The sequence below is a fragment of the Schistocerca serialis genome, chromosome 2 (genome assembly GCF_023864345.2).
Source record: "Schistocerca serialis cubense isolate TAMUIC-IGC-003099 chromosome 2, iqSchSeri2.2, whole genome shotgun sequence".
Lineage (NCBI taxonomy): Eukaryota > Metazoa > Arthropoda > Insecta > Orthoptera > Acrididae > Schistocerca > Schistocerca serialis.
In genome coordinates this window covers 498,117,611-498,143,956 of record NC_064639.1, presented here as the reverse complement: position 1 = coordinate 498,143,956, position 26,346 = coordinate 498,117,611, and the positions used below count along the sequence as shown (strand labels likewise).

Below are 26,346 nucleotides of genomic sequence, written 5' to 3'. Positions count from 1 at the left end.
AAGCAAAAAGAGCTTCACTGCAAGTTTAAAAGCAGCCAAAACCTCTCAGACAAACAGAAGCTAAATGATGTCAAAGTTAGCGTAAGGAGGGCTATGGGTGAAGTGCTCAGTGAATTCGAAAGTAAAATTCTATGTACCAACTTGACAGAAAATTCTCGGAAGTTCTGGTCTTACATTAAATCAGTAAGTGGATCGAAACAGCATATCCAGACGCTCTGGGGTGATAATGGCATTGAAACAGAGGATGACACACATTAAGTTGAAATACTAAACACCTTTTTCCAAAGCTGTTTCACAGAGGAAGATCGCACTACAGTTCCTTCTCTAAATCCTCGAATGAACGAAAAAATGGCTGTCTTCGAAATAAGTGTCCAAGGAATAGAAAAGCAACTGAAATCACTCAACAGAGGAAAGTCCACTGTACCTGACGGGATACCAATTCGATTCTACACAGAGTATGCAAATGAACTTGCCCCCCTTCTAACAGCAGTGTACCGCAAGATTCTAGAGGAATGGAAGGTTCCAAATGACTGGAAAAGAGCACAGGTAGTCCCAGTTTTCAAGAAGGGTCGTCGAGCAGATGCACAAAACTACAGGCCTATATCTCTGACATCGATCTGTTGTAGAAGTTTACAACACTTTTTTGCTCGTGTATCATGTCATTTCTGGAAACCCAGAATCTACTCTGTAGGAATCAACAAGGATTCCGGAAACAGCGATCGTGTGAGACCCAACTCTCTTTATTTGTACATGAGACCCAGAAAATATTAGATACAGGCTCCCAAGTAATGCCATTTTCCTTGACTTCCGGAAGGCATTCGATACAGTTCCGCACTGTCAACTGATAAACAAAGTAAGAGCCTATGGAATATCAGACCAGCTGTGTGGCTGGATTGAAGAGCACAGCATGTTGTTCTCAATGGAGAGACGTCTACAGATGTTAAAGTAACCTCTGGCGTGTCACAGGGGAGTGTTATGGGACCATTGCTTTTCACAATATATATAAATGACCTAGTAGATAGTGTCGGAAGTTCCATGCAGCTTTTCGCAGATGATGCTGTAGTATACAGAGAAGTTGTAACATTAGAAAATTGCAGCGAAATGCAGGAAGCTCTGCAGCGGATAGGCACCTGCTGCAGGGAGTGGCAACTGACCCTTAACATAGAAAAATGTAATGTATTGCGAATACATAGAAAGAAGGATCATTTATTGTATGATTGTGTGATAGCGGAACAAACACTGGTAGCAGTTACTTCTGTAAAATATCTGGGAGTATGTGTACGAAATGATATGAAGTGGAATGATCATATAAAATTAATTGTTGGTAAAGTAGGTGCCAGGTTGATATTCATTGGGAGAGTCCTTAGAAAATGTAGTCCATCAACAAAGGAGGTGACTTACAAAACACTCGTTCGACCTATACTTGAGTATTGCTCATCAGTGTGGGATCCGTACCAGGTTGGGTTGACAGAGGAGATAGAGAAGATCCAAAGAAGAGCGGCACGTTTCGTCACAGGGTTATTTGGTAAGCGTGATAGCGTTACGGAGATGTTTAGCAAACTTCAAGTGATAGACTCTGCAAGAGAGGCGCTCTGAATTGCATTGTAGCTTGCTGTCCATGTTTCGAGAGGGTGCGTTTCTGGATGAGGTATAGAATATATTGCTTCCCCCTACTTATACCTCCCGAGGAGATCACGAATGTAAAATTAGAGAGATTCAAGCGAGCACGGAGGCTTTCCGGCAGTCGTTCTTCCCGCGAACCACCATACACGACTGGAACAGGAAAGGGAGGTAATGACAGTGGCATGTAAAGTGCCCTCCGCCACACACCGTTGGGTGGCTTGCGGAGTATAAATGTAGATTTCCAAAACATTCCAATTTGAAGGTATGTCATGGATTGATTTCCAGAGTGTTGGTACTCCTGAGAAAGAAAAAGAATGTGATAATTCTGATGGCTAGGGAATTGGGAAATAGTAATTGCATAACTGAGTAGTAGATGGTGGTATCAAAACTGCAGCGTTAGGATCCCATATTCATCCAGAAAACTATCAAAGGGGCTCAAATGAAAGGTGCTCATGATCCGACTTATCCCTCAATGACAAAATGACTAACTCTCTCAATGTCTATAGTGCTGTTGAAACATGTATCTGGTATTGGTAGTGTAGTCACCACAAGGCCAATAACCTATATTTGGAGAATGGTGCTCGAGATGTACGGTGAAGGGGGCGGAGACTATTAAGCTTATGAAGCAACTTCTTGTGTTCTCTTAGACATGGGGTAACTGTGTCATTTCACTGCTGGAGAGGCAGCCCTCAAAACAACACTGTGTGACTACATTGACAAGTTGGTATCCCATGATGAGCTCAGTCTGGATGGTCCATGCTGCAGCAAAAAAGATGGATGACTTGTTTTTTAGCAGGGGAAAAATGAAAAGTGATGACAGAGGGGCCCAAGAGAAGGCCCACTGTTTGGCTCCTTTGACGTGATACTTGGCAAAGCCTACAGACAGAGTACTATACCAAACGCAAAAGTCCTCAACATAATGAGCAGGAGTAATCAGCAGACTCACAGAGTGCACAACTCCCTCGATGTCTGTGAGAAAAAGTATAACATGAAACACTGACAGACACTGTTCTCCTGGACTAGTGGGGACCTGAGAGATGCAACACTAATCTAAAAGGACCAGGTGACAAAAAGCTGCAGATAAAAATTGGTGAAGTATCTCAACATCCCCTCAGTGAAGTGCTGTTATTATGTGACAATGCCAGGTAGTATACGCTATAACCCAGGCCACATGAGCACTACACTTCAAATATTCTGCCAACGGTATCTGTACAGACCGAGCATCAGAGGCGTCTTCTACTGGAGCCCTCCTCTTTATAAGCACAATGGAGCAGGCACTCACCATCATATTGTACTCTTATTTATTGTCAGCAACTGCTTGTATAGTACCTGGATTCATTAGTTAAAACTTCCGGGCTGAGAGGCCGCGGTCGATCTGTAAGACTTCCTGACATTTCGTTGCCAACTGCGGGCAACATCTGCCGAGGTGAGTCAACGACTGGCTGCTTGACCGAGAAGGTCTCGTTTATATAGAGCGCATCACCATACATCATGTGGGGCCAACTATTGATCAATTATTGCATCTTTGGTGCAAAGTCGATCACCATATCTTACCTAACTTTAAGCGTTCCTCTTTTCTATTAAAATCACGGTGGTGTTTCTGAATCTATATAGCTTCTCTATAAATGCATGCATAATAATGCAATGTGCTGGCTAGCAAGCTCGTCTCACTAACTTTTGTTTCATAATCACCGTCTTTGAAAACATGTTCTGCTACAGCTGATTTGTCGGTATGTCCCAGTCAACAGTTCCTTTTGTGTTCGGATAAGCGGGTATTGACATTTCTTCTGTTGTTCCAGTATAAACCTTCCCACAGCTACACGGAATTTTATACACTCCAGGAGTTGCTAAGGATTGTCGTGCGTGTTTCGCCGATCTTGAACATCCACTAATCTGCGTGGTGGGTCTAAAAAATGTTTCAACTTGAAACTTGGGCAGAACCTTCCCAATACGGTCCATAATATTGTGAATAAAAGGAAGAAAAGCTTTTCCAGCAGACAGTTGTTGTTGCTGAATGTTGCCAGACTCTTTTCTCCTGTGACAGAGTGCTCAATCTATGGTGTTGTCATCGTATCCATTTTTCTTAAAAGCTCTTCGCAAATGATTTGGTTCATCTCGCAAATAAACTGGCTCACAGATATTATTAGCTCTGTCCAGCAATGTTTTAATGACACCTCTCTTCTTCCTGGGATGATGCTTCGAATTCTTATGGAGGTACCGGTTGGTGAGTGTACCTTTTCTATACATTTTATGCCCTACATTCCCATCTACTTATTTCATTACTAATAAATCCAAAAAATTAAGTTGTCCGTTACTCTCTTTCTCCATAGTAATTAATACTATTTTGGTGCACAAAGAAATCATACAATTCCTCTTCAACGTGATTCCATACCACAGAAGTGTCATCCACACACCGACACCACTTCAAAGGACTTTTACTGGCAGACTGCAGCCCCTGCTGTTCAAAATCTTCCATGATAGATTAGCAACAGCGGGACTCTGAGGGCTGTCCATGGCCACTCCTTCAGTTTCTTTGTAAAACTCATTATCATACTGGAAATGGGTCATGGACAGGCGATGTCGAAACAGAGCTACTATATCAATTGGAAACATATCAGCTATGTATAAGAGCTTTGTCAAAAAGAATCATGGTAAACAGGGATACCACATCAAAACTGAGAAGGATATCACCTGCACCGACAGTAATCTCCTCCAATTTTTCAATAAAGTGCATAGAATTTTTAATGTGATAATCAGTTTTACCAATATGCGGTTGTAGCAAGGAGGTGAGATGTCTGGCCAACTCTTGAGAAGGCGATCCAATGGTCTCAATGAGACAACAGGCTTATTTATCTTCGGTAGCCCATACAATCTAGGATGGCAAGCTTCCGTTTTGCATAGATATTTTTTTATCCTCAGTAAGAATAGAAGACTTTTTTTATTAATCAGTTGGTAGCTCCTAACATTTTCGTTCTAGGATCCTTTAGAATCCAAAAGGGCTGTCCATGGCCACTCCGGTTTGTTTGTAAAACTCATTATCTTCCTATGGTAGTCCTCACTCATCATCACAATGGTAACATTACTCTGATCAGCATTAAGTACAATAATATTCCTGTCCATATTAATCTCCCGTAATGTCTTCCTTTCTCCTTGCTGCCATGTGGCTTAGCTTTACTTAGTATCACGGCTGTTTCCATTCTGATTACATCAGCAGAATATGGTGATAACTCACAAATCCCCACCTCTACATTAGCTACAATATGCTCTGTTGGAACCTTTAATGGAGTAATTGCAAAATTTCCTCCTTTGGAGAGAACAGGAATTTTTTCCTTAGATAATTTCCTTCCCAACAAGTTAATAACCACATGGGAATCATCTGTAACTGGTGTTTCCTGTCTGACATTCTGTAAATTCTTGAACTACTTCTGCCTATCAGAAAACACTTCTGCAATCAGTTCCATAGATCTAAATGTTAGGCTGTCCACCTTTCATATCACAAAACTGCATTGCATTGCTAATAAATAAATGGCGATTTAACAGTTGACTGTTAGTTACCACCAGTCCTCGGCATGTTTGACTCGGCATGTTTGATGTATCTGCTCCCATAGGATCGCCACTTCCATGTGTGAATAGATACAGTTAGCTTGCACCAAGTGAAACAGTTTTCTCACATTCAAAAACTTCGGAATTGTCCCAGGACAGTTTATTTGCAAGATGAACTAAATCATTTGTGAATGGCTTTGAAGCAAAATGGATACACTGGCAATGGGATAGATTGAGCCCTCCATCCCAGATGAAAAGTATCTGACAACACTCAGCAACAACAACTTCCATTTATTTGCAATATTATGGACCATACTGGGAAAGTTCCAGCGAAGTTTCAAGTTGAAACAATCTTTAGACCCACCAAGAAGATTAGTGAACGTTTAAGATCAGTGAAAGACGCTCGACACCCCTTAGCAACTCCTGGGGTGTATGAAATTCAGTGTAGCTGTGGGAAGGTTTATATTGGAACAATGAAAAGAAGTGTCAATACTCGCTTAACCTACACAAAAGGAACTGTCAACTGGGACATACCGACAAATCAGCTGTAGCAGAACATGTTTTTAAAGACGATGATCATGAAACAAAATTTAGTGAGATGAGCTTACTAGCCAGAACATCGCACTATTATGCACGTATGTATAGAAAAGAGGAAGGCTTAAAGTTACATAAGATATGGCAGTTGACTTGGTACCAACAATGTTTTTTTTATTTTTTTTTATTATTATGGTTTTAGGGCACAAAACTGCTATGGTCCTAAGCGCCCATTCTGTGGCTCAGTGAAGGGTAAAAACCGGAAATTTAAATCAGCAGCAATGGCAGCGAAACTCAAGGAGGAGAGAAACTACAAATAGAAGGAAATTTGAGAAAACTGCTATTGAATGGGGGGGGGGGGGGGGTGTCGGGTTGTTTTCCCCAAAGAGAGTTTCAAATGACTGATAAACACAGGATGTGATTGGCTGAGCACGCATCATCTGCTAAACGGGAAGGGTAAATGGGTACGGCGCAGATTAAAATAAGGTCACTGAAGTAAAGGGTGTCTCACCATCCATGGTTGAGAGCAGTGGGGACGAAGAGAGTGAAGATATATCAGGCTACAACTGTAAACGGGTAGGGTGCGGATTAAAATAAGGTCACTGAAGTAAAGGGTGTCTCACCATCCACAGTTGAGAGCAGTGGGGACGAAGAGAGTGAGCACTGCCACTTAAACAATGTCGATGGCTAAAAAGACAGTGCCCATTCCAGAGTTTAGTTAAAATTACTTCCTCCTGACGACGAGGCAGAAGGAAGAGGTCCAAGCACAGGGAAGAGGTTTTATGTCCCATAATTTATTATCGGGACATGCAGACCAATGTGTGTGCCATAAAACAGCAACACGACGACATAAAACGCTCTGTAGATCGGCAAAGGGAACCAGACGGCCAAGGAAGAGAGACTGCAGCCTTTGCCGCTATATCGGCTGCCTCGTTTCTACAGATACCAAAATGTCCTGGCATCCAGAGGAATGCCACAGAGATGCCCCCCAAGTGGAGCATGTGGAGGCAGTCCTGAATCCGGTGGACCAGAGGGTGGACGGGATAAAGAACTTGGAAGTTGGGAAGAGAGATGAACAAATCCAAGCTTATAACATACTGTATCCGCTTATGGTGACCGATGTACTGGATATCCTGGAGAACAGCGTAAAGCTCCGAAGTAAAAACCAAACACTAGTCAGGAAGCCGAAATCTAATAGGGGTGTCATCAACAATATAGGCACTCCCAACACCAAAAGTGGTCTTTGAGACATCAGTTTAAATAAAGGTGGCATCCTCCACTTGTGCGCATAGAGCAGCAAATAAAATATAAGGGGGTGCTACTACCCTTGGGAAACTGGCAAAGATCACAGAGAAGGCAGGTCCGGAGGCAAAGCTAAGGTGGCGCCTTACCCCCATTTGTTGAAAAAGTTTTAGGAAATTGGAAGGAAATGGAATGTAGCAGTTGACAGAAGCAGACTCCCAATGGTGGTAGAGATGAAGGGTGGCCTGCATACCCTAAATTCAAGGAGGCGCCGAAAAAAAGGGCATGGGTCAGATGAGCAGGCACGGAGGAGAGATGACTAGCATAATGACTCAGAAGGACAGCTTGCCGATCGGACAGCGGAGGTTTAGCAGTCTCAGTGTAAAGAATCTCCAGCACAGTTTTCTGTCAAGCATAAGTCCCAAGAATTTGGTGATGCCTGCAAACAGAAGGTCAATAGAGTTTAGATGTAGGGGAGGCAGATAAAACTCCGTAAGATGCCAAAAATTTACTCAGACAGTCTTACTAGGAGAAAATCGGAAGATGGTTTCGATGCTCTGTGAGTGGAGGCGATCGGGATATCCTTGAAGACATCGTTCAAGAAGGCTCGTCCATTGAGAGCTGTAGTAGATTGTAAAATCATCAACAAAGAGGGAGCCTGAGATATCGAGAAGGAGACAATCCATAACTGGATTTATGGCGACGGCAAACAGTAAAACACTTAGTACGGAGCCATGGGGCACCGTGTTTTCTTGGGAGAAAGTACAGGAGCAAGTAGCGTTCACCCGCGCCTTAAAAGTGCGCTCTGTCATAAATTCACAGATGAAAAGGGGTAGCCGACCTCGAAAGCCCCAAGAGAACAGTGTGCAGAGGATGCCTGACCTCCAACAGGTATCATATGCCCTCTCCAGATCAAAAAATATAGCTACCGTTTTGCATTTCCTGAGGTTCATGATATAAATGGAGAGAGCAACAAAATAGTCAACTGCGGAACAATGTTTTCGGAAACCCCATTGGGCAGGTTTCGGGACTCCAACCACCAGCCTAAACGGCAATTTACAATCCGCTACAAAACCTTATATACACTACTCATGAGAGAGATGGGGCGAGAGCTAGAGGGGAGATGTTTGTCCTTTCCAGGTTTCGGAACAGGAATGCCGATAGCTACCCGCCATCTTCTGGGAAAGATACTGTCAGTCAAAAACGGACTACCATATGATAAATGCAGCAACATTTTGACGTGGATGCCATCTGTTCCCGAGGCAGAACAGATGGCAGGAATTTGCAGGCACTGGGGCAAAGGGGAGGTACAGGGTATTGAACGTTCCATGGCTCTAAGAATAACTTCCGTAACATGAGTGACCCGATCGTCAATGCTGCGAAAATTGAGGGTCATCAAATGTTGCTAGAGTGGAGAAAAGTGTCCAATCCGCTTGGGAAAACTGCCAGCATCTTGGGGTGCATAGTGGCTGTAATCGAAGGACACATGGAAAATGGTCACTTGAGTGTGTATCAGCAGGAGCAAACCATTCAAAGCACCAAGCTAGCTGAACAGTGCCGATCAAAGGTCCAAATGATAGCAGGTTGAAAACAGGCAGTCAAAAAAGTAGGTTACCAAGTGTTGAGGCAAACACGATCCGCTTGGTGGAAGAGGTCAATCAATAGGGAGCCTCTCGGATAAGGACACGGAAATCCCCAAAGCGGGTGGTGGGCGTTGAAGTCCCCAACCAGCAAATAGGAGGTGGGAACTGACCACGCAGACGAAGAAGATCGGCTCTTGCGATTGGTGTGGATGATGGAATGTATATGGTACAAAGTGAGAAGGTGTATCCAGAAAGGGAAAGACATTCAGCGACAGCTTGGAAGGAACTGTTTAAGGGCATATGGTGATAATGGATAATATCGTGGAGAAGAATCATAAGTCCCCCATGCGCCGGAGTGCCACCAACAGAGGGGAGATCAAACCGGACCGATTGCAAATAAGGGAAGACAAAGCGACCATGAGGACATAGCTTTGTTTCCTGAAGATAAAAGATGACCGGGGAGTAGGATCATAAGAGGATTGACAATTCATTCCAACTGCAGCGAATTCCATGAATATTCCAATGGATAATTGGCATAGGGTGGGCAGAAAAGGGAAAAATCTCACCACAGTTGCCATCAACTCAACAACTGCTGACAGCCGGCAGCTGACGACGTAGAGTGGCATTCTGCCAAAGGCAGAAGATCCTGATCCATAGGTTGTTTGGGGGCAGCTCCTGCTGCCGGTGATCGGCTGGTTGATTGGCCACCAGCGGTGCGTCTCGGCGACACGGAAGACGGCTGAGGGTGGCTACCGCTGGGTGGTGCCGTAGAGGAGACATGCTGTGGCGGAGAAGGAGAGGAACTGTGTTTCTTGTGAGCCTTCTTGGAAGCAGGACATTGAGATGTGAGAGGAGTCGATGGTTGTGAGGTCTGGGTATGTAAAAAATCTTCATGAGTAGGCTCTTTTTTGGAAGTCCAGATGTCTGATTATGGGGCCCATGATTTAGCAGGAGCCAACGAAGGTTGAGCCTTAGAGTGAGCATGTGATAGTGGGGAGGTTGAACGGGCGATCTTTGAGATGGCGATCTGACGACCTTGAAGCTAAAAGTGAGATCCAAAGTCTGCATGGCTACCTCCTTAGTAGGTCTAGGAGAGGCAAGGACAGTGCTGTATTTACCCGCTGGGAGCACAGTGGGCTTTCTACTGGTGAATAACTCACAATCAGCAAAGGTAGACACATTTTCCTTCACTCGAATTTCCTGACTATTTTGTTCATCTTTAAAAATAGGGCACTATCACTCACACAGTTGATGCAACAAGGGGATGGAGGTGGACAATCGCCCTCATGGGCATCCCTGCCACAAGTAACGCATTTGTTCGTATTGGACCACCACTGGCTGGTATGATTAAACCACAGACACTGATAGCAACACGTAGGGTTGGGGATGTAAGGGTGAACTGAAATTATCTCATAGCCTGCTTTAATGTTTGATGGAAGTTGAACTCTGTCAAATTTCTTTTCAACCCTTTTCATGACTTGATGTACAGCCTTTATGCCCTGATCGGACAGGTAATTTTGAATGTCCTCATTGGATAATCAGTTGCGTGATCTTGTATAAACCACCTCGTACGGTGAATTTGAAGTATGGTGTACGTCCACCTGGACAGGGAAGGTGTGTAGCAGTGTAGTTTGAAGAAATTTACGTGCCTGGAAGGCACCGTCTGTTTCTAACCACGAGGTGCCATTTCGTAACTGGAATAAGACTTTACAGGACCTGCAATTGCGTTGACACCTTTCTGAATAATGAAAGGGTTGAAAGTGGAAAAGTCTGGTGAGGGGGGAAGGATGAAGGGGGAGGGGGGGTGGGAGGAGGATCGGGGACAGGGTGGGATGTGGAAAGGGAAGCTATGCAGCCTGAAAAGGAAAGAGAACTGCACTAGCTCGGGGTCCCATACTCGCCACACACATATCCACAAAAGAGTTGTGGACCTGCTGGGGGGGACATCAACAACGTGACAATCGATTACTTTCAATTAAGAATAATGACATTAGTCAGAGATAGACTTACAGTCAGCCCCACGTGATGTACGGTGGTGCCCTCTATGTGCTCCACATAAATGGGACCTCCACGGCCTGGCAGCCAGTCACTGACTCACCTTGGAAGATGTTGGCCGCAGTTGGCAACGAAATGTCAAGAAGAAGAAGTTTTACGGATTGACCAAGGCCTCTCAGATCGAAACTTTTAACTAATGAAGATGCCAGCTGCAAAAGCCTACAAGTTATGATTAGCACCTGGATTGTTTTTATGTTTGTGTCTATATTCTTAAATACTGTTTGCTTGTTTGTGGAAGAAGATTAAATTTTGGATGATTATCGCCGTACCGTTGTTTGTGTCTTACATTAAGACACAACTGGTGACAAGTGTGGTGTTCATTTTTGTGTGCTCAGTCTATTGGTTGTTCCTTAGGTTCTTCTAGCCATAGAGCCAGTGCTTAAATCTCTCATCGAGCAGCAGCAGCATCTTACGATTGCTATCACGAACTTGTGACCACGCTGCCTACGCAGGCGCCAATGCCGATGGCGTGCCCCCCATCCTTTCCCCTTTATGACAATGTGGCCGAAGACTGGGAGGCTATGTAGCTTGGGCAACATTTCCTCAGTTCTGGTGTCACTGATGCAAACATGTGTAAGGCTTTGATCCTTTCTTTGTTTTCGCCTTGGATCTACCAGTTGTTGTACCAGTTGGTCCAGCTCAAAGAACTCGTGTCACTTTTATTCAATGAAAAGTGTAGGCTGTTTCAAATTACCACCATAAACGCATACATGTCATTGCAGCACTTGTACAGTTCTACTGTTGTCATACACAGCCCCCCAATCCTACCAGGCTGGGTGACCAAACTCCCTGGCCTCGGTCACAAATATCAGTTTGTTACTGATGCTCATCACGACTGCTATGCTCACTCTATGGTCCGTGAGACAACCATTCAGTTGGCTCCTAACAAGGAGGCGTTTCAACTCCCACTGCAGTGCAAGTATCCACCTTTGACTGAAGTATTAAATATTGGTCAATCTTTCGAGGCATCTTGTGCTGTGAGTTATCAGTCTGATACTTGGTGTCACATCACCGCAGTGGCTCCTACTTTTGATCATCCAGCATCAGTCAGTTCTCTGCCAGTTCTCAGGGGAGGACGGCGCAGCAGGCATACAACTACAGCCTCTGCACTATGCTGCACAGCTACATGCCAAACAACAATCAAAACACCAACAGCAGCGCTCTGCGCTCCCATCTTGGCCATATTGTTTTGTGCAACATGATAGGGCCGTGTGCCGTAAGTGCTGGGTGACTTGCAACAACTGTAGGAAAGAAGGATCCACAGCATCTGTGTCATGTTTCCAGCCTCCTCCTGCACACATGGATGTAACTGTGCGTCTCAAGTGCTTATACATCATAAAAAACTGTTCATCGAAGTGCAAGTGATAGAAAGAAGTGTTCAGATTACAAGTGGACACGGGTGTAGCTATGACTCTATGGAACTCCCGAATTTATGTGGATTTGGGCCTCCTGAGTTATCTCCAGTTACTCAACATTTGGTGAGTTACAGCAAGCAGCATATTCGAATCGTGGGGAAATTAATGGTTCCCACTATGTATACAGCTGTGGTTCATACTGTGACATTTTTTGTAGGTGATGATGCTGACACTGCAAATTTGTACAGTTTGGATGCTTTCAAAGCTTTTGGTTTTTCCTGGTTTCTGACTCTGACCCTCACCAGCAGGTAGACCCTCTGTTTTCCAAGTTCTCTTCTCTTTTCTCGAGTGGTTTAGGTTGTGCCACTAATTTTGTGGCCCACTTTCCAGCCATATTTTTTCTGTTCGTGCCCTGTTCCAGTGGCTTTGCATGATCAAGTGAAAGCGTAATTGGAGAGGCTGATATTATTGGGGCCATACAGTCTGTTACATCAAGTGAGTGGACTACCCCCCCCCCCCCCCCCATGACTGACCAGCTTCACCTCTGTGGTGACTTTAACGTACCATTAATGCTCAATCTACCACTGACACCTACCCTTTGCCCCATCTCGACGAGTTATTGGCTAAACTCACCTGTCGACAGTTTTTCTCCAAAACTGAATTTATATGAAGCGTACTTATAGCTCCCATTGGTCTCTTTGGGACCATTCTAGCGCATCAATATGAGGATGGTTCTGAATGCCCGATAGTTTAGTATCAAAAATGCACAACTCTGCTCAGCAGTGTTACTGTCTAGTTGAAAAGGAAGAGCTCGCTATCGCCTGCAACCTCAAAAAGTTTCATGTGTTCTTTTAGGGGTTTAAGATCCACCTATTATTGACCACAAAACTATGTTTAGTTGTTAAATGCTTCTGCTTCATTGCCCAACAAAGCAGCAAATTGCCTCCATTGTGGGGCCCTGTTTCTGCCTCACTACAACTATGAAATAGTTTTTTTTTTTGCCTACTACACAGCACACCAACGTCAATGTGCTCTCCCAGCTTCTGAGGGTACCAGATCCTACTTTTGACCATGATGAACTCCTCCGTTTTCATTTAGATGTTTAGGTGCCAATTGCAGTGGAAGAGTTTCTTACCATGGACTTCTGACCCTTGGCACACCTATTTTCCCCTCCACCACTGCTTTTTGGTATCTGATAGTGGTGTTCTCTTAGCTACAGATAGGCTGTCGGCTATGGTTGTAGTCCTGGCTGCTCTATAGCTCATACATCAGAGACACTGGGGGGGTCTTGCATACCAAGTTATTGGTCTGTCTACACATTTTGCCCTGGTATCAAAAGTGAAATTGTACATCTTGTCATGGACTGCTCTCAATGTGCTAGCCAACAGGTGGAACTGAGGGGCGACGCTCTCTGTAGCTCGCACCACAACATCCACAGGAACACATCCGTGTTAATTTTGTGGGACACTTCCTACATTCTTACTTGGTTGTCAATGCTTTCTCTAAATTTTCATATGTTATCCGCTGCCCTTCAAAGTCTGTTGCAGCTGCAATTCAGGACCTCCCCCTTTTTTTCTTTTCTTTTGAAAGACTGCCTTGTACACTTGTGATGGATAATGGTCAACAGTCTGTGTCTCATGCCTTCCACATTTCCGCATGCATCAAGGCATTTACCAAGTGACTGCTTGTCCTTTTTATTCACAATCTATGGATGGATATGGCCATCTCATGCCTGTCCTCCGAGGTAAAGCCCCTTGGCATTTGTTGTCTAGTCTTCTTGCAATGCTTCGGTGCCACTGGCAATTCAGCTGCTGGCTGGGCCGGTTCCTTTGGGCCCTTCAACACCGCCACACCCGACAGAGCAGCTGGCGCCTTCACCATTGGTACAGTTACACCACGTTGAGGAACTGGATGTCAAGATGTTACCAGTAGCCTTGTCACTGGCCCTATCTTATGACATTTTGCAAGGGAGCGCCTGGCGCGCATGTCCACAACCACATCACTTCTGCCTCAAAATCTCTTTACACTGTGGCCATAGTCATCGGCTGCGTCCACCACAGAGGCAATGGATGTTTCAAGTCACCCCAATGTCCGTATCAGCTGAGCGCCCTTTCCCCAAGAGGGACGAGTTGCTGTAACCCTGTATGTACTCAGCACCCACTGCGCCATCTACCAGTGCTCTCATATTGTGTTCTTACTTATCGTCAGCAACTACTTGTATCAATACCTGGACTGTTTCTATGTTTGTGTCTATGTTCAACTGCGGTTCACTTGTATTTCGAAGAAGAATAAACTCTGGTTCACTTAAGCTGTACTGTTGTCTGTGTCTTACATTACAACAGCATAGTATGCTTTATGCAAGCCAAAAAGATAGCAGTAAGATGCTTGGTAAAAGTCTTGCAGATTTCATGTCCAACAGGACCTGATGGTCAGCTGTGGACTGACCCTCCTGGAAACCAAATTGGCAGGTAAATTAAAAGGGCATTTCAATTCAAGGATGCTAATTAATCGATCGGCCACCAGGTAATTTCCAAGAATGATTGCTTACCAAAGTCGTGGTGTCCAAAGAATACATATTTAACGTGCAATTGTAAATCAATCGTGCGACTCTGGTGGTGGGCGTTGTGATCAATCATTTGTGATCATCATTTTTATCTATTTTCTGTTGTTCCCTTAGTTGCTCTAAATTACGAATTATTTGTGACTTGTTAGGGAATCCCAGACGATTTATGTCGTTAGTGAGTGGAATGTCTGGTGTTCTTGAAGTTTCTTCGGCGGATTCTCTCACATGGAAAAAACTAATTCCATGTTTATCCCGCATAGAAAATTGTTCGACTTTTTGTTGTAAATATGGACTACTACTGGAAGAGGAAAGAAGGGACTGTGTAGACGGTGGTGGTGCAAAGTGTGTAAAACTTCGTAAGAACAGTTTTGATGCTGAAATACCATTTATAATTTCATTGCGGCCAGTGCGGGAAACAAATGAGTATCAGGAAGAATACACAGTTCGACTCTTCCAAATTAACCATCCAGACCATTGTAATGGACTTTCACGATTCCAACACTGACGACGAGTAAGGTAAGTCGTCTCCTTGGAATTAAATGTATTTTTGTAACGCTCTTCTCTTTTTGTTGCTGTAGTGACCACCGTAAACATACTCAGCATCTATCAACGATTGCACGTTCGATATGTATCATTTGCACCCCACGACTTCGATAGGCAATCATTCTTGGAAATTACTGGCCACCATGCTCTCGAGCAATTTTCATGGCACTATAGAAAAGTACTGGTCTACAGCAGGTAACGGTACTTGGGGGGTATGCCTGGTTTTGAAACTGGGTTATGGTACTGTCTCACCACTGCAAGGGTAATCCACCTCTTAAGCCTATATATTTAAAAAGATAGGTGATTTCCAACTACTATTTACATGTTTGGAAGTTTGGAGGATAAGAATTACACACTTATACCATCAGAAAGTGGATAGTGAAATTGTGGTAACCCGTCTTTCAGTAAAAGACCAGGGATTGTTGTTAGAGGCTGATGGCCTATTATCATGGAGCTTGGCTCACATCTGGGAAGAAGGCACATACATTTCCAATGAGGAGACCCAATGGTCCTCATATTCTCCTCCTTTGCTTAATTAAAATACACTCCTGGAAATTGAAATAAGAACACCGTGAATTCATTGTCCCAGGAAGGGGAAACTTTATTGACACATTCCTGGGGTCAGATACATCACATGATCACACTGACAGAACCACAGGCACATAGACACAGGCAACAGAGCATGCACAATGTCGGCACTAGTACAGTGTATATCCACCTTTCGCAGCAATGCAGGCTGCTATTCTCCAATGGAGACGATCGTAGAGATGCTGGATGTAGTCCTGTGGAACGGCTTGCCATGCCATTTCCACCTGGCGCCTCAGTTGGACCAGCGTTCGTACTGGACGTGCAGACCGCGTGAGACGACGCTTCATCCAGTCCCAAACATGCTCAATGGGGGACAGATCCGGAGATCTTGCTGGCCAGGGTAGTTGACTTACACCTTCTAGAGCACGTTGGGTGGCACGGGATACATGCGGACGTGCATTGTCCTGTTGGAACAGCAAGTTCCCTTGCTGGTCTAGGAATGGTAGAACGATGGGTTCGATGACGGTTTGGATGTACCGTGCACTATTCAGTGTCCTCTCGACGATCACCAGTGGTGTACGGCCAGTGTAGGAGATCGCTCCCCACACCATGATGCCGGGTGTTGGCCCTGTGTGCCTCGGTCGTATGCAGTCCTGATTGTGGCGCTCACCTGCACGGCGCCAAACACGCATACGACCATCATTGGCACCAAGGCAGAAGCGACTCTCATCGCTGAAGACGACACGTCTCCATTCGTCCCTCCATTCACGCCTGTCGCGACACCACTGGAGGCGGGCTGCACGATGTTGGGGCGTGAGCGGAAGACGGCCTAACGGTGTGCGGGACCGTAGCCCAGCTTCATGGAGACGGTTGCGAATGGTCCTCGCCGATACCCCAGGAGCAACAGTGTCCCTAATTTGCTGGGAAGTGGCGGTGCGGTCCCCTACGGCACTGCATAGGATCCTATGGTCTTGGTGCGCATCCGTGCGTCGCTGCGGTCCGGTCCCAGGTCGACGGGCACGTGCACCTTCCGCCGACCACTGGCGACAACATCGATGTACTGTGGAGACCTCACGCCCCACGTGTTGAGCAATTCGGCGGTACGTCCACCTGGCCTCCCGCATGCCCACTATACGCCCTCGCTCAAAGTCCGTCAACTGCACATACGGTTCACGTCCACGCTGTCGCGGCATGCTACCAGTGTTAAAGACTGCGATGGAGCTCCGTATGCCACGGCAAACTGGCTGACACTGACGGCGGCGGTGCACAAATGCTGCGCAGGTAGCGCCATTCGACGGCCAACACCACGGTTCCTGGTGTGTCCGCTATGCCGTGCGTGTGATCATTGCTTGTACAGCCCTCTCGCAGTGTCCGGAGCAAGTATGGTGGGTCTGACACACCGGTGTCAATGTGTTCTTTTTTCCATTTCCAGGAGTGTATAATCCCAGTTAACACTTACAAGGCTGGTCATTAAGGGGTTTTGTTTACTGTTAAAAGAGTTTTTTGATGATTCTTTCAGCCCACCATGAGCCCTGCTGCCAGTAGCAAGGGCCTATGGAGCTGTTCCAGCAACACAGATGATGGTAGTAGAAAAACAGAGTAATGCATAAGCAGGATGGAGCGTCGAGGGGACTTGATGAATTGATTTGATCAGCTTGGAATATATTATTTCCCTGTCTGGAGCTAGGCAACTATTACAGTAGTTATCATCTATCATCCAAACCTACACAGTCATCACTTTTAACACTGCATGAAGTGACATCCATTCACTATAAGCATTGATGTGAATGAGCATACAGGTTTTTGCTGATTCTCTCTCAGAGAGGGCACAGTAACATAAACCTGAGGCTATGTTAAAAACAGTTTGCTATATCACACACAAGATTTCATGAAAATCATTAAGAATTAATTAAATGCAACAATTGGAATAGCACTATATAACAGAGACATCAATATTAGGCAAATGCAGAAACTGAAGGGCTCTAAATCCAATGCAAATAATTTTATTTGCAGCAGGCTAAATTCTAGATCAGGGCCAGCGGCGGTCACGCCGGAGTTTATCAAGTGCTCATAGGTTGGCAACGCGTCAGTTTCATATAGCCGATGCAATGATACTTTCAAATAACCAAAGAGAGGCAAGAACACATTTGAAACAATTGTCTCATTTGCTGTTTTTTGGTGCATTAGCGAATTTAGAGAGGGGTATTCTGTGATTATGTGAGTAAATAGTATGAAGTGGAGTGGTTTGAGACATTTAGTATCCCTCTATCGCCTCCCATGATTTAATTAAAAACAGTGATCCACCTACCCCCTACCACGATTTCATTAAAAACACTGACTCACCTACCTTCCCCAGTGATTTAATTCGAAAACATTACTTCACATACCTCCTCCCATGATTTAATTAAAAAAACACTAGTCCACTTACTCAGTGTGCTCACACAGATTCACTGTGTAGCAACACAAAGCAGAGAAATATTTCACGGCTTTTTATTTTTATTTATTTTTTTATTAATCGTAGGCTGCGTTACTGTCCTTGCATTACTTTTGCAATCTTGTTTACCACAATGTTTTAATTTCTCTTCCGAATATATTCAAAACATGTCTGTTTGCTGCTCTCCCATTGGCTGTGCAACACAAACAGCTGACACACCTTCTTTTGTTCCCATCATACATGACAGTACACTCTGACAACACTCGTGCGCGAAACACATAAGTACGCCACTGGCCCTATTCTAGACTTATATCATTCCAGCATATATACTCCATGCTGTTAAGAACTTATTACAGACTACCCCTTATCAAACTCCCTTTGCTGCCTTTTTTACTTTTACAGCTCAACACCTTTCAGCACTGACTGTGACAATCCTGAAAGCACCTAGCTTCTAATTCACTGTACTCTGATTTGTGATAGGGTTACCTTGCTGTACTGAGAAGCATTAGCAGAAATTCTGCATAGATCTTACTACCTGCCAATGTTCCGTTACTTAATAAAACCCACCTTAACATTAATACATACCATGTCTGCTTTCAGAAACAGGGAACTCTTCGCATCTTGTACTCCACTTATGGAGGGCCACTTCTATAAAACAAATGATCAATAAGAACAATGAAAAGTAAAGCCTCATTAAACACCTATAAACTCATAAAAGGGGAACATATCTGAGTCACAGTGCTTCAAGTTCAAATTACAATTTGGAGTTCGTAACATACAATTTTCAATTAAAATTGTTTGTGCACACTGACCTTATCAAGAAATAATTACCAAAAATTCACACATTTTTGTAACACATAGGCGTAAGTATGGCTTGAATAAGTTCTTTCTAATACAATAGAATTGCTTTTCCTTTACTAAAAATTTCACTTGTTCATTTTCATTTTTTATGTGGCTAATAATGAAATACTTTGAAAAAATTCTTTATTATACATGTAAAAGTTATCTGTAACTTAGAAATTTCCTACTTTACACGAGTATTATACATACATGCTCAACACTGCCTCTCAACCTTATATATTTTGTAACCCCTGGTATCTCATACTTCGCAATTCCTCACTTCTCTAACGTCAGCTTCAATTCAGCCTCGACAACTTTTCCAATATTTCCCACTCAGTTTTATAAGTTATTTCCCTGTGCTCTCTGAGTAATAAAAAGGTTTCTTAGGAAAACCAATTGATGCATGTATGTTATTATTAATATTACGTAGGCTAAGATGAATACTGTGTACAATCTGACTTTTGTACAAATTTTTGTGGAGTAACGTGATCACCGTAAATAAGTGCTGTAAAATGTTTTCTGTTTTATTTGATGATGCATGGCTACAACAGCCTACAACTTACCATACACTCTCAAGTGTACTGACCATTTAATATTTGATGATAAGTTTCACATCCTTTTAAATATGCTAAAGGTTGGGCCATTTCATTTGGGATCTGTGGAAGGTACATTAGCATATCTGTTCTTATTTTGTAAATATTCATTGTGTATTCTTGTTTTCAGACATGTCCCACAACTGCAAGGATCTCTCCTCACTTTGGGACAACTGGAATGAAAAGTGCATCACTATATATATCTTGCAAGATATCTGTGTTACTCCAGCACAGACTACTGATCCAATGGCCAAGCACTTCAGGACAGGCTCACTACACTGGAATGTTACCAGGCTTAAAGTACAACCTACAATAACTAAAGCACTTATATCTCTGCATATTAGCCAGACATGGAAATGCTTGTTTTGATAAGTTCTAGAAGTTCACATCAAGTTATCCAAACCTCTCTGTTACATCGGATGACAACAGCGTGGCTGGCTATAAGTAGAGTGTGGAATACTAACTCGGAAAAAAAGAAAGAAAAAAAAAGGAACTTGTACAGCTTTACATTAATAGCAGTTAAATATGGTAAAGATACCTCCTTGTCTCCTTCCATAAGGAGAGAGGAAAAAGCTATTCTTTACATCTTATTTGTGTTTGTGTGTGTGTGTATGGGGGGGGGGAGGAGGGGGGGGGGGCACACACGAGTGCAAAAAAATCCACAACTTCCATATTATGTATTAGGCCTACAACAGTTTTGGTAATTTCTTACTATTGCAGCTATTTATTTAAGAAAGATGCACTTTCCAGTGCCAATGTTGACAACATTGAACCGAGATTTCAGGCTGTTACAAAGCAGTCTACTCTCACAACCAAGAACAGTAATATTCATTGGTTTTACCAACTCACCACAAAACAATCATCTTTCCCGATCACCTCAATCAATGTGCCTAATCAGGTGAAGCTGCTGAATACTTCAAAAACTACTGTGAAACGTACTGGAAGAAATATGGTGATACATAGTTAAATCTAGAGCTGCAGGGATTCAAGAGAAATACATGTTATGTGGACTTGTACTGGACCTTAAAGAGCCTTACAGTGCAATTTTTGTATAAACATAAACAAAGTTAAGATATTCAACAAGAAGAGGGCAAATCAGTTTTGTTATGGAAGCTACAGATCAACAAATGCCACAGTACATCTTGTGATAATGTGTCACTATCAAACAATTTCCTGCAACAGCGACAGCTGAACCATAAAATTTCAAAATGTCAGTAAACTCCAGTCATCAGAAGAGCATCAATTAGCCTTAAAGTTCAATATACTGCACAATTAGGCTTACTCCATTACTTACTGAGTCAGATAGTACTCCAAGTGAACCTAAGTTCAGTAAAACTAAAAATATCAACCATTCTGAAATATCTGTATAACCTACAACATCGACATGCACAGCATGTGGAATTCACAAACCGCTGCACTGAAAGTAATAAAATGCTCAAAAAAGTCACGAAAAGGGCAGCAGGATGGTACTTTCACATGGATTCCCAAATGAATACATAATAAATCCTCTAAAATGGTTTGTGTCACGAGAGGTACCCAAGGTTGCATCAAATCTAAAATGAAGCACCTATCTACCTTTTGTTTTACTATCGCACTGTGTACGATTTACAGTCTATATGAAACTGTAAACTACTTTGCAGTGCAAATACAAACAGGTAAGAATTGTACATCAGTGAGTGAATCAGAATAAAATGTACGTTTATTGGTTACTACTGCGACTAACTTTCAATGAGACACCAACAACTAACAACGACCGTGTGTGCATCACAAGCACATATACACTAACTGAATTTAAATATTTCTCTCAATTTCACTAAGTACTCTCTTGGACAATTGAAAAACAAACAGTCGACCGACAAAACGTTAACAGTCATCTAACCGCTATCAAGACAGTTCGTCAATTACTTGCGATCAGTCTGCCTCTTACTCAACTGGAACTACTACTTGTAATTACCATAAAGCTGTCTTTTGACGTGCTTGCTCCTAGGAATAACTATCTCTTACGAATCCACCTACGTTGTTACAGTTATTATTTTCTGCGTATAAGCTTCCCTGTTACTTTTGTTTTACATTACGGATTATAGTCCTCGTAATCTATTTGATAATGGCTCTAGTAAACACTTATTCACTGTTCCCTCACAAAAAGTTATCTGTGTACGATAGAGTCCATTACACTATTTCGAAACCCGATGTTTGCTCTTAGGTAAACAATGTGTCAGAAATGTCTTCTAGGTACGACCAATAATTATTGTTTACTGAAATAATATCTAACCTCGCCCCAACCATCGAGACAAATGCACTAACTACAAGTAATTGCACATTTTGTGGCAATTATATGTGATAACATAACTGACAAAGTAATATTTAAAACCTGTTATTGCAAAACTCACCTCTTTCGTGAAATTAAACATGACTGCTATTGCACAAAATCGCAGACCTTCAGTAAACAGTGCAGAGGAACAAGTAAAAATGATTCCTTGACACGCATTTTTTCCGCACACAAACACAAAATTCAAAACAAAACATAGCGCAATATTGTATCTCCAACGCACATTCCTATACCATCATAGCAGTAACCTTTACTGAACAATGTGCTTCGATAGTAGTTTATAATTGTTCTAAATCGATTGATCGAGGGAATCGCGGCAATACAATATAGGTCAGTAACAAACCAGAACGTAATCATATTATAAACGTACTCTTCTTTCAGCACCACGAAAGTAAGTTATTAATGTCTGCAACTTACGACTATTTTTACAACAGAAAATTCTACATGCGTTTTATTACTCACTTCCTATGCTTTGAGAGTTCTACAAATTATGTAGCTCGTTTGAATGAAGTTGTAAACACAGTTAATATTGTATAAGTAAATAAAGTGAGAGTTATCAACACAGTATTAAAAAGAGGTAGTGCAGACTGGATCTAGTAATGAATCAGAGAATAGAAATTGCGGTCAAGCTACAATGAAGAGCATAGTGAACGCAGTCAACAGAAACACCACTGTAGTACAAGTTCATATGCCTTCTAGTTCCGCAGATTATTTAGAGGCTGAAAAAATTCATGATGAGATTAAATAATTTTTCAGATACTTTGGGGAGACGAAAATTTAACTGTGATATGGGACTGTAATTCGATTGCAAGAAAAGCAAGGGGAGGAAAAAAAGTATTAGCAGACAATTGATTGGGGGAAAGGATCGAAGGTGGAAGCCGGCTGGTAAAACAATTTAATCTCTTGGGGCAAGGCTGTATACATCGAAGAAACCAGAGGACAACAGAAGGTTCCAGATTACACAATGGTCAGGTAGAGATTTCGAAGTCAGATTTTAAACTCCAGTACACTTCGAAACTCAGATGTAGACTCTGACCACAATTTAGTAGTTTTGAACTGCAGATTAAAATTAAAGAAATTGCAGAACGGTAGGAAATTAAGGAGGCCGGAGCCGTATAAATTGAAAGACTGCATTGTCAGTCCCCCCAAATAGAATTCGTACTTCGCTGGTGCCCCACAATTTGGGGTATAATAAACGCACGGAGGTTAAATCTTGGGCAGCAGCAGCTGGCTGAGACACAAGCAGCAACAGGGTAGTAATCGACTTTTTGACATTTTACGAGTTCCTAACTAAGAGCGAATTCTGTAGTGTCATCTGTGGGCTTTGGAAGTTTAGTTTCTTGAGTTTCTGTGCGTTATTTTCATATTTAATAGACACAGTTCTTATGTTTTTGTTTTCATCGGAAACTAAACCGATTTTGTGACATATTAAAAGTTGCTAATCAGGAGCGAATTATTTAGTTTGGTAGTTCAGTTTTTGAGTTTCTGCGTGTTAATCTAATTCATTGAATACAGTTCTTCCGTTTTCCTCCGTGTCCACAATAGTGTTCCAGAGCGCATGTCGATTGTCCATGTAGTGCAGTCTTCCACAGTCTATAGTATGGATAGGAACTGTGATGGCTGTGTGCGGATGCGAGATGAGTTGGTGACACATCACTCTCAACTCTAGGCTGTGATGGCTTCGGTTACACAGCTTGAAGCTGCAGTGGAAGATCATCACTGTTGTTGACCAGCCGAGTGGATCCCATAGACGTCCAGCACGTCTGAGTCCGCCAATCGGCCTGCACCAATGACCAGCCCAATTACTGCTCACACTGATATTGACCATTCACCCGTGGTGGAGTGGGAGGTTGGCTAGCTGTGTGGCAGGCAGCGAAACATTTCCCAGGGGACTGCACGTAAGGACTCCCCAGTTACTCTGACAAACAGGTTCCAGGTTCCGTCTGTGGCTGACTCTGTCCATCAGCCAGATGCAGTCACTTGCCCTGTTTGAGAGGTAACCTCTCAGCCTGCAAGATCTGGACAATCACAGAAGGTGGTATTATTGGTAGTTGGGAGCTCCAATGTTAGGCACAATATGAGTGTCTTAGAGGCATGGCTGCCAAGAAAGGGAAGAAAACCAATGTCCATTCCATGTGCATAAGGGGTGGAGTCATTGCAGACGTGGAACAGGTCCTACCGGATGCCATGAAGAGCACAGGGTGCAGCGAACTACAGGTGGTGGCTCAAATCGGTGCCAATGATGTGTGTCACTTTGGATTGGAGGAGATTCTCTCTGGTTTCAAGAGGGTAACAGAAGTGGGAAAGACTGCAAGTCTTGTTTGTGAGATGAATGCAGAATTCACCATTTAGTGCAAAGTCAACAGGACCGATTGAGGACCTTAGGTACAGAGCCGAGTGGAGGGTAAGCATCAGGGGTTCATAGGGTTCTGCGACCATGTAGGCTGCAGTTTCCTCGACTTGCGCCATAGGGTGATTGGGTTTTGGGTTCCGCTCAATAGGTCAGGAGTCCACCTCATGCAGGAGGCAGCTGCACTGGTAACAAGGGCCGTGTGGTGTGGACTCGGCGGTTTTTTTGGCTCTCATGGAAATAAAAAAAGGGCTTCAGCCACAAAGGGTGCAGGCTGAACACAGGAAGAACGTAGATACCTGAACCATCAGTATAACAGTTGTAAATTGTCGTAGCTGTGTTGGGAAGTAACAGAGCTCCAAGTGCTAATAGAAAGCACTGATGCTCAAATCGTTATAGGCACTGAAAGAGGGCTAAAACTGGAGATAAGCTCAGTTGAAATTTTTGCGAAGACCCTGATGGTGTTCCAAAAGTATAAGCTAAACACGGTTGGCAGTGGAGTGTTTATTGCTGTCAGAAATAGTTTATCTTGTCGCAAAATTGAAGTAGATAGTTCCTGTGAGTTAGTATGGGCAGAGGTCATTGTTGGCAACTGGAATAAAATAATAATAGGATACTTTTACCGACCTCCCAGTTCAGATGATACAGTTGCTGAAAGGTTCAAAGAAAATTTGAGTTTGATTTCAAACATGTAGCCGACTCATACGATCATAGTTGGTGGTAACTTTAATTTATCCTCGATAGATCATTAAATCCCGAGGAATGCATAAATCGTCATTTGAAACCATGCTACACGCCTTCTCTGAAAATTATTTCGAACAGTTAGTTCATGAGCCCACGCAAATAGTCAACTGTTGTGAAAACACACTTGACCTCTTAGCAACAAATAATCCTGAGCTAATAACGAGCATCAAAACAGATAAAGGAATTAGTGAAGACAGGGTTGTCGTAGCGAGATTGAATACAGTAACCCCCCCCCCAAATCTTCCAAAAATAAAAGTAAGATATACCTATTCAAAAAAGCAGATAAAAATTCACTTGACGTCCTCCTGAAAGACTGTAAGCTAGGCTGTTTATGTTTCTTATTGGCAACGTTACGTAGCGCTCTGTATGAAAATCACTGGCTGTGCTGTGTGCAGTCTGTGGCTAGTTTGCATTGTTGTCTGCCATTGTAGAGGGGCAGCTGGGTGTTAACAGCGCGTAGCGTTGGGCAGTTGGAGGTGAGCCGCCAGCAGTGGTGGATGTGGGGAGAGAGATGGCGGAAGTTTTGAAATTGAACTGTTATATATATTATGATTATTAAGGTAAATACAGTGTTTGTTCTCTATTAAAATCTTTCATTTGCTAACTATCTCTATCAGTAGTTAGTGACTTCCGTAGTTTGAATCTTTTATTTAGCTGGCAGTAGTGGCGCTCGCTGTATTGCAGTAGTTCGAGTAACGGAGATTTTTGTGAGGTAAGTGATTTGTGAAAGGTATAGTTTAATGTTACTCAGGGCCATTCTTTTGCAGGGATCTTTGATAGTCAGATTGCGTTGCGCTAAAAAATATTGTGTGTCAGTTTAAGCACAGTCGTGTATAATTGTTCTAAGTGGACGTTTCATAAGTATAATTTGTTCAAAGGGGACGTTTCATATGTCGACCCTTTGCCTAGGATACCTCACTGGAATCTTCTGATTTTTTCTTGTAGTTGTGTAATTAGTGTAGATTTTGTTTACTGCTAATGTGTAATTGTAGAGAGAATCTCCTTTGTAGTTTTTCATTGTTGCACAGTAAAACAGTTGTGGCATGCATGTAAATTTGCACCAAGTATTTCGCAGCTGCAATTAACTAGATATTATTTTCAGTGCTATGTTAATGTGTTCTCTTATTTTTGCTCTTCAAATTGTGTTTTTCTGTGTTATCGTGTGAAATATTGTCACAATAATGGCGTGTGAAAAACGTAACACTGGGCTCCAAAGTAAACTGAGAAATGACAGTGAAGACGAAAGTAGTGTGTTAGCGCCACCATGTAATGAATTAACTAATGTTCAATATAGTAATTTGGTAACTGTGCATAGGGAAATGGAGCGGGCAGCAAACAATGGTGTAGGCAGTGAAACAATTAGTGAACAGGGAAGCATTATCGATCGATCGCGCGGCAACAGCTCGCCTTCAGGAATCCGAAATGATAGGACACAATTTTGCAAATACTGTAGATTCAGGTTTTGCGTCCTCACCGTTTTCTCAAAT

The 26,346-nt window shown here is 43.0% G+C and overlaps 1 protein-coding gene across 4 annotated transcripts in view; it reads right to left on the bottom strand.

Annotated features, from left to right (window-relative positions):
* The window catches only part of LOC126457440 (zinc finger protein 184-like), a 91,813-nt gene extending 69,785 nt beyond the window's left edge, over positions 1 to 22,028 (bottom strand). For all 4 annotated transcript variants that reach the window (XM_050093718.1, XM_050093719.1, XM_050093721.1 and 1 more), the window contains exons 1-2: positions 21,827 to 22,028; positions 18,589 to 18,651 (exon numbers count right to left, since the gene is read on the bottom strand). In XM_050093718.1, coding sequence (XP_049949675.1) covers positions 18,589 to 18,651; positions 21,827 to 21,847 — 84 coding nt within the window. In that variant the 5' untranslated portion in view covers positions 21,848 to 22,028. The remainder of the gene's footprint in view (positions 1 to 18,588; positions 18,652 to 21,826) is intronic.
* Between the last annotated feature and the right edge of the window lie 4,318 nt (positions 22,029 to 26,346).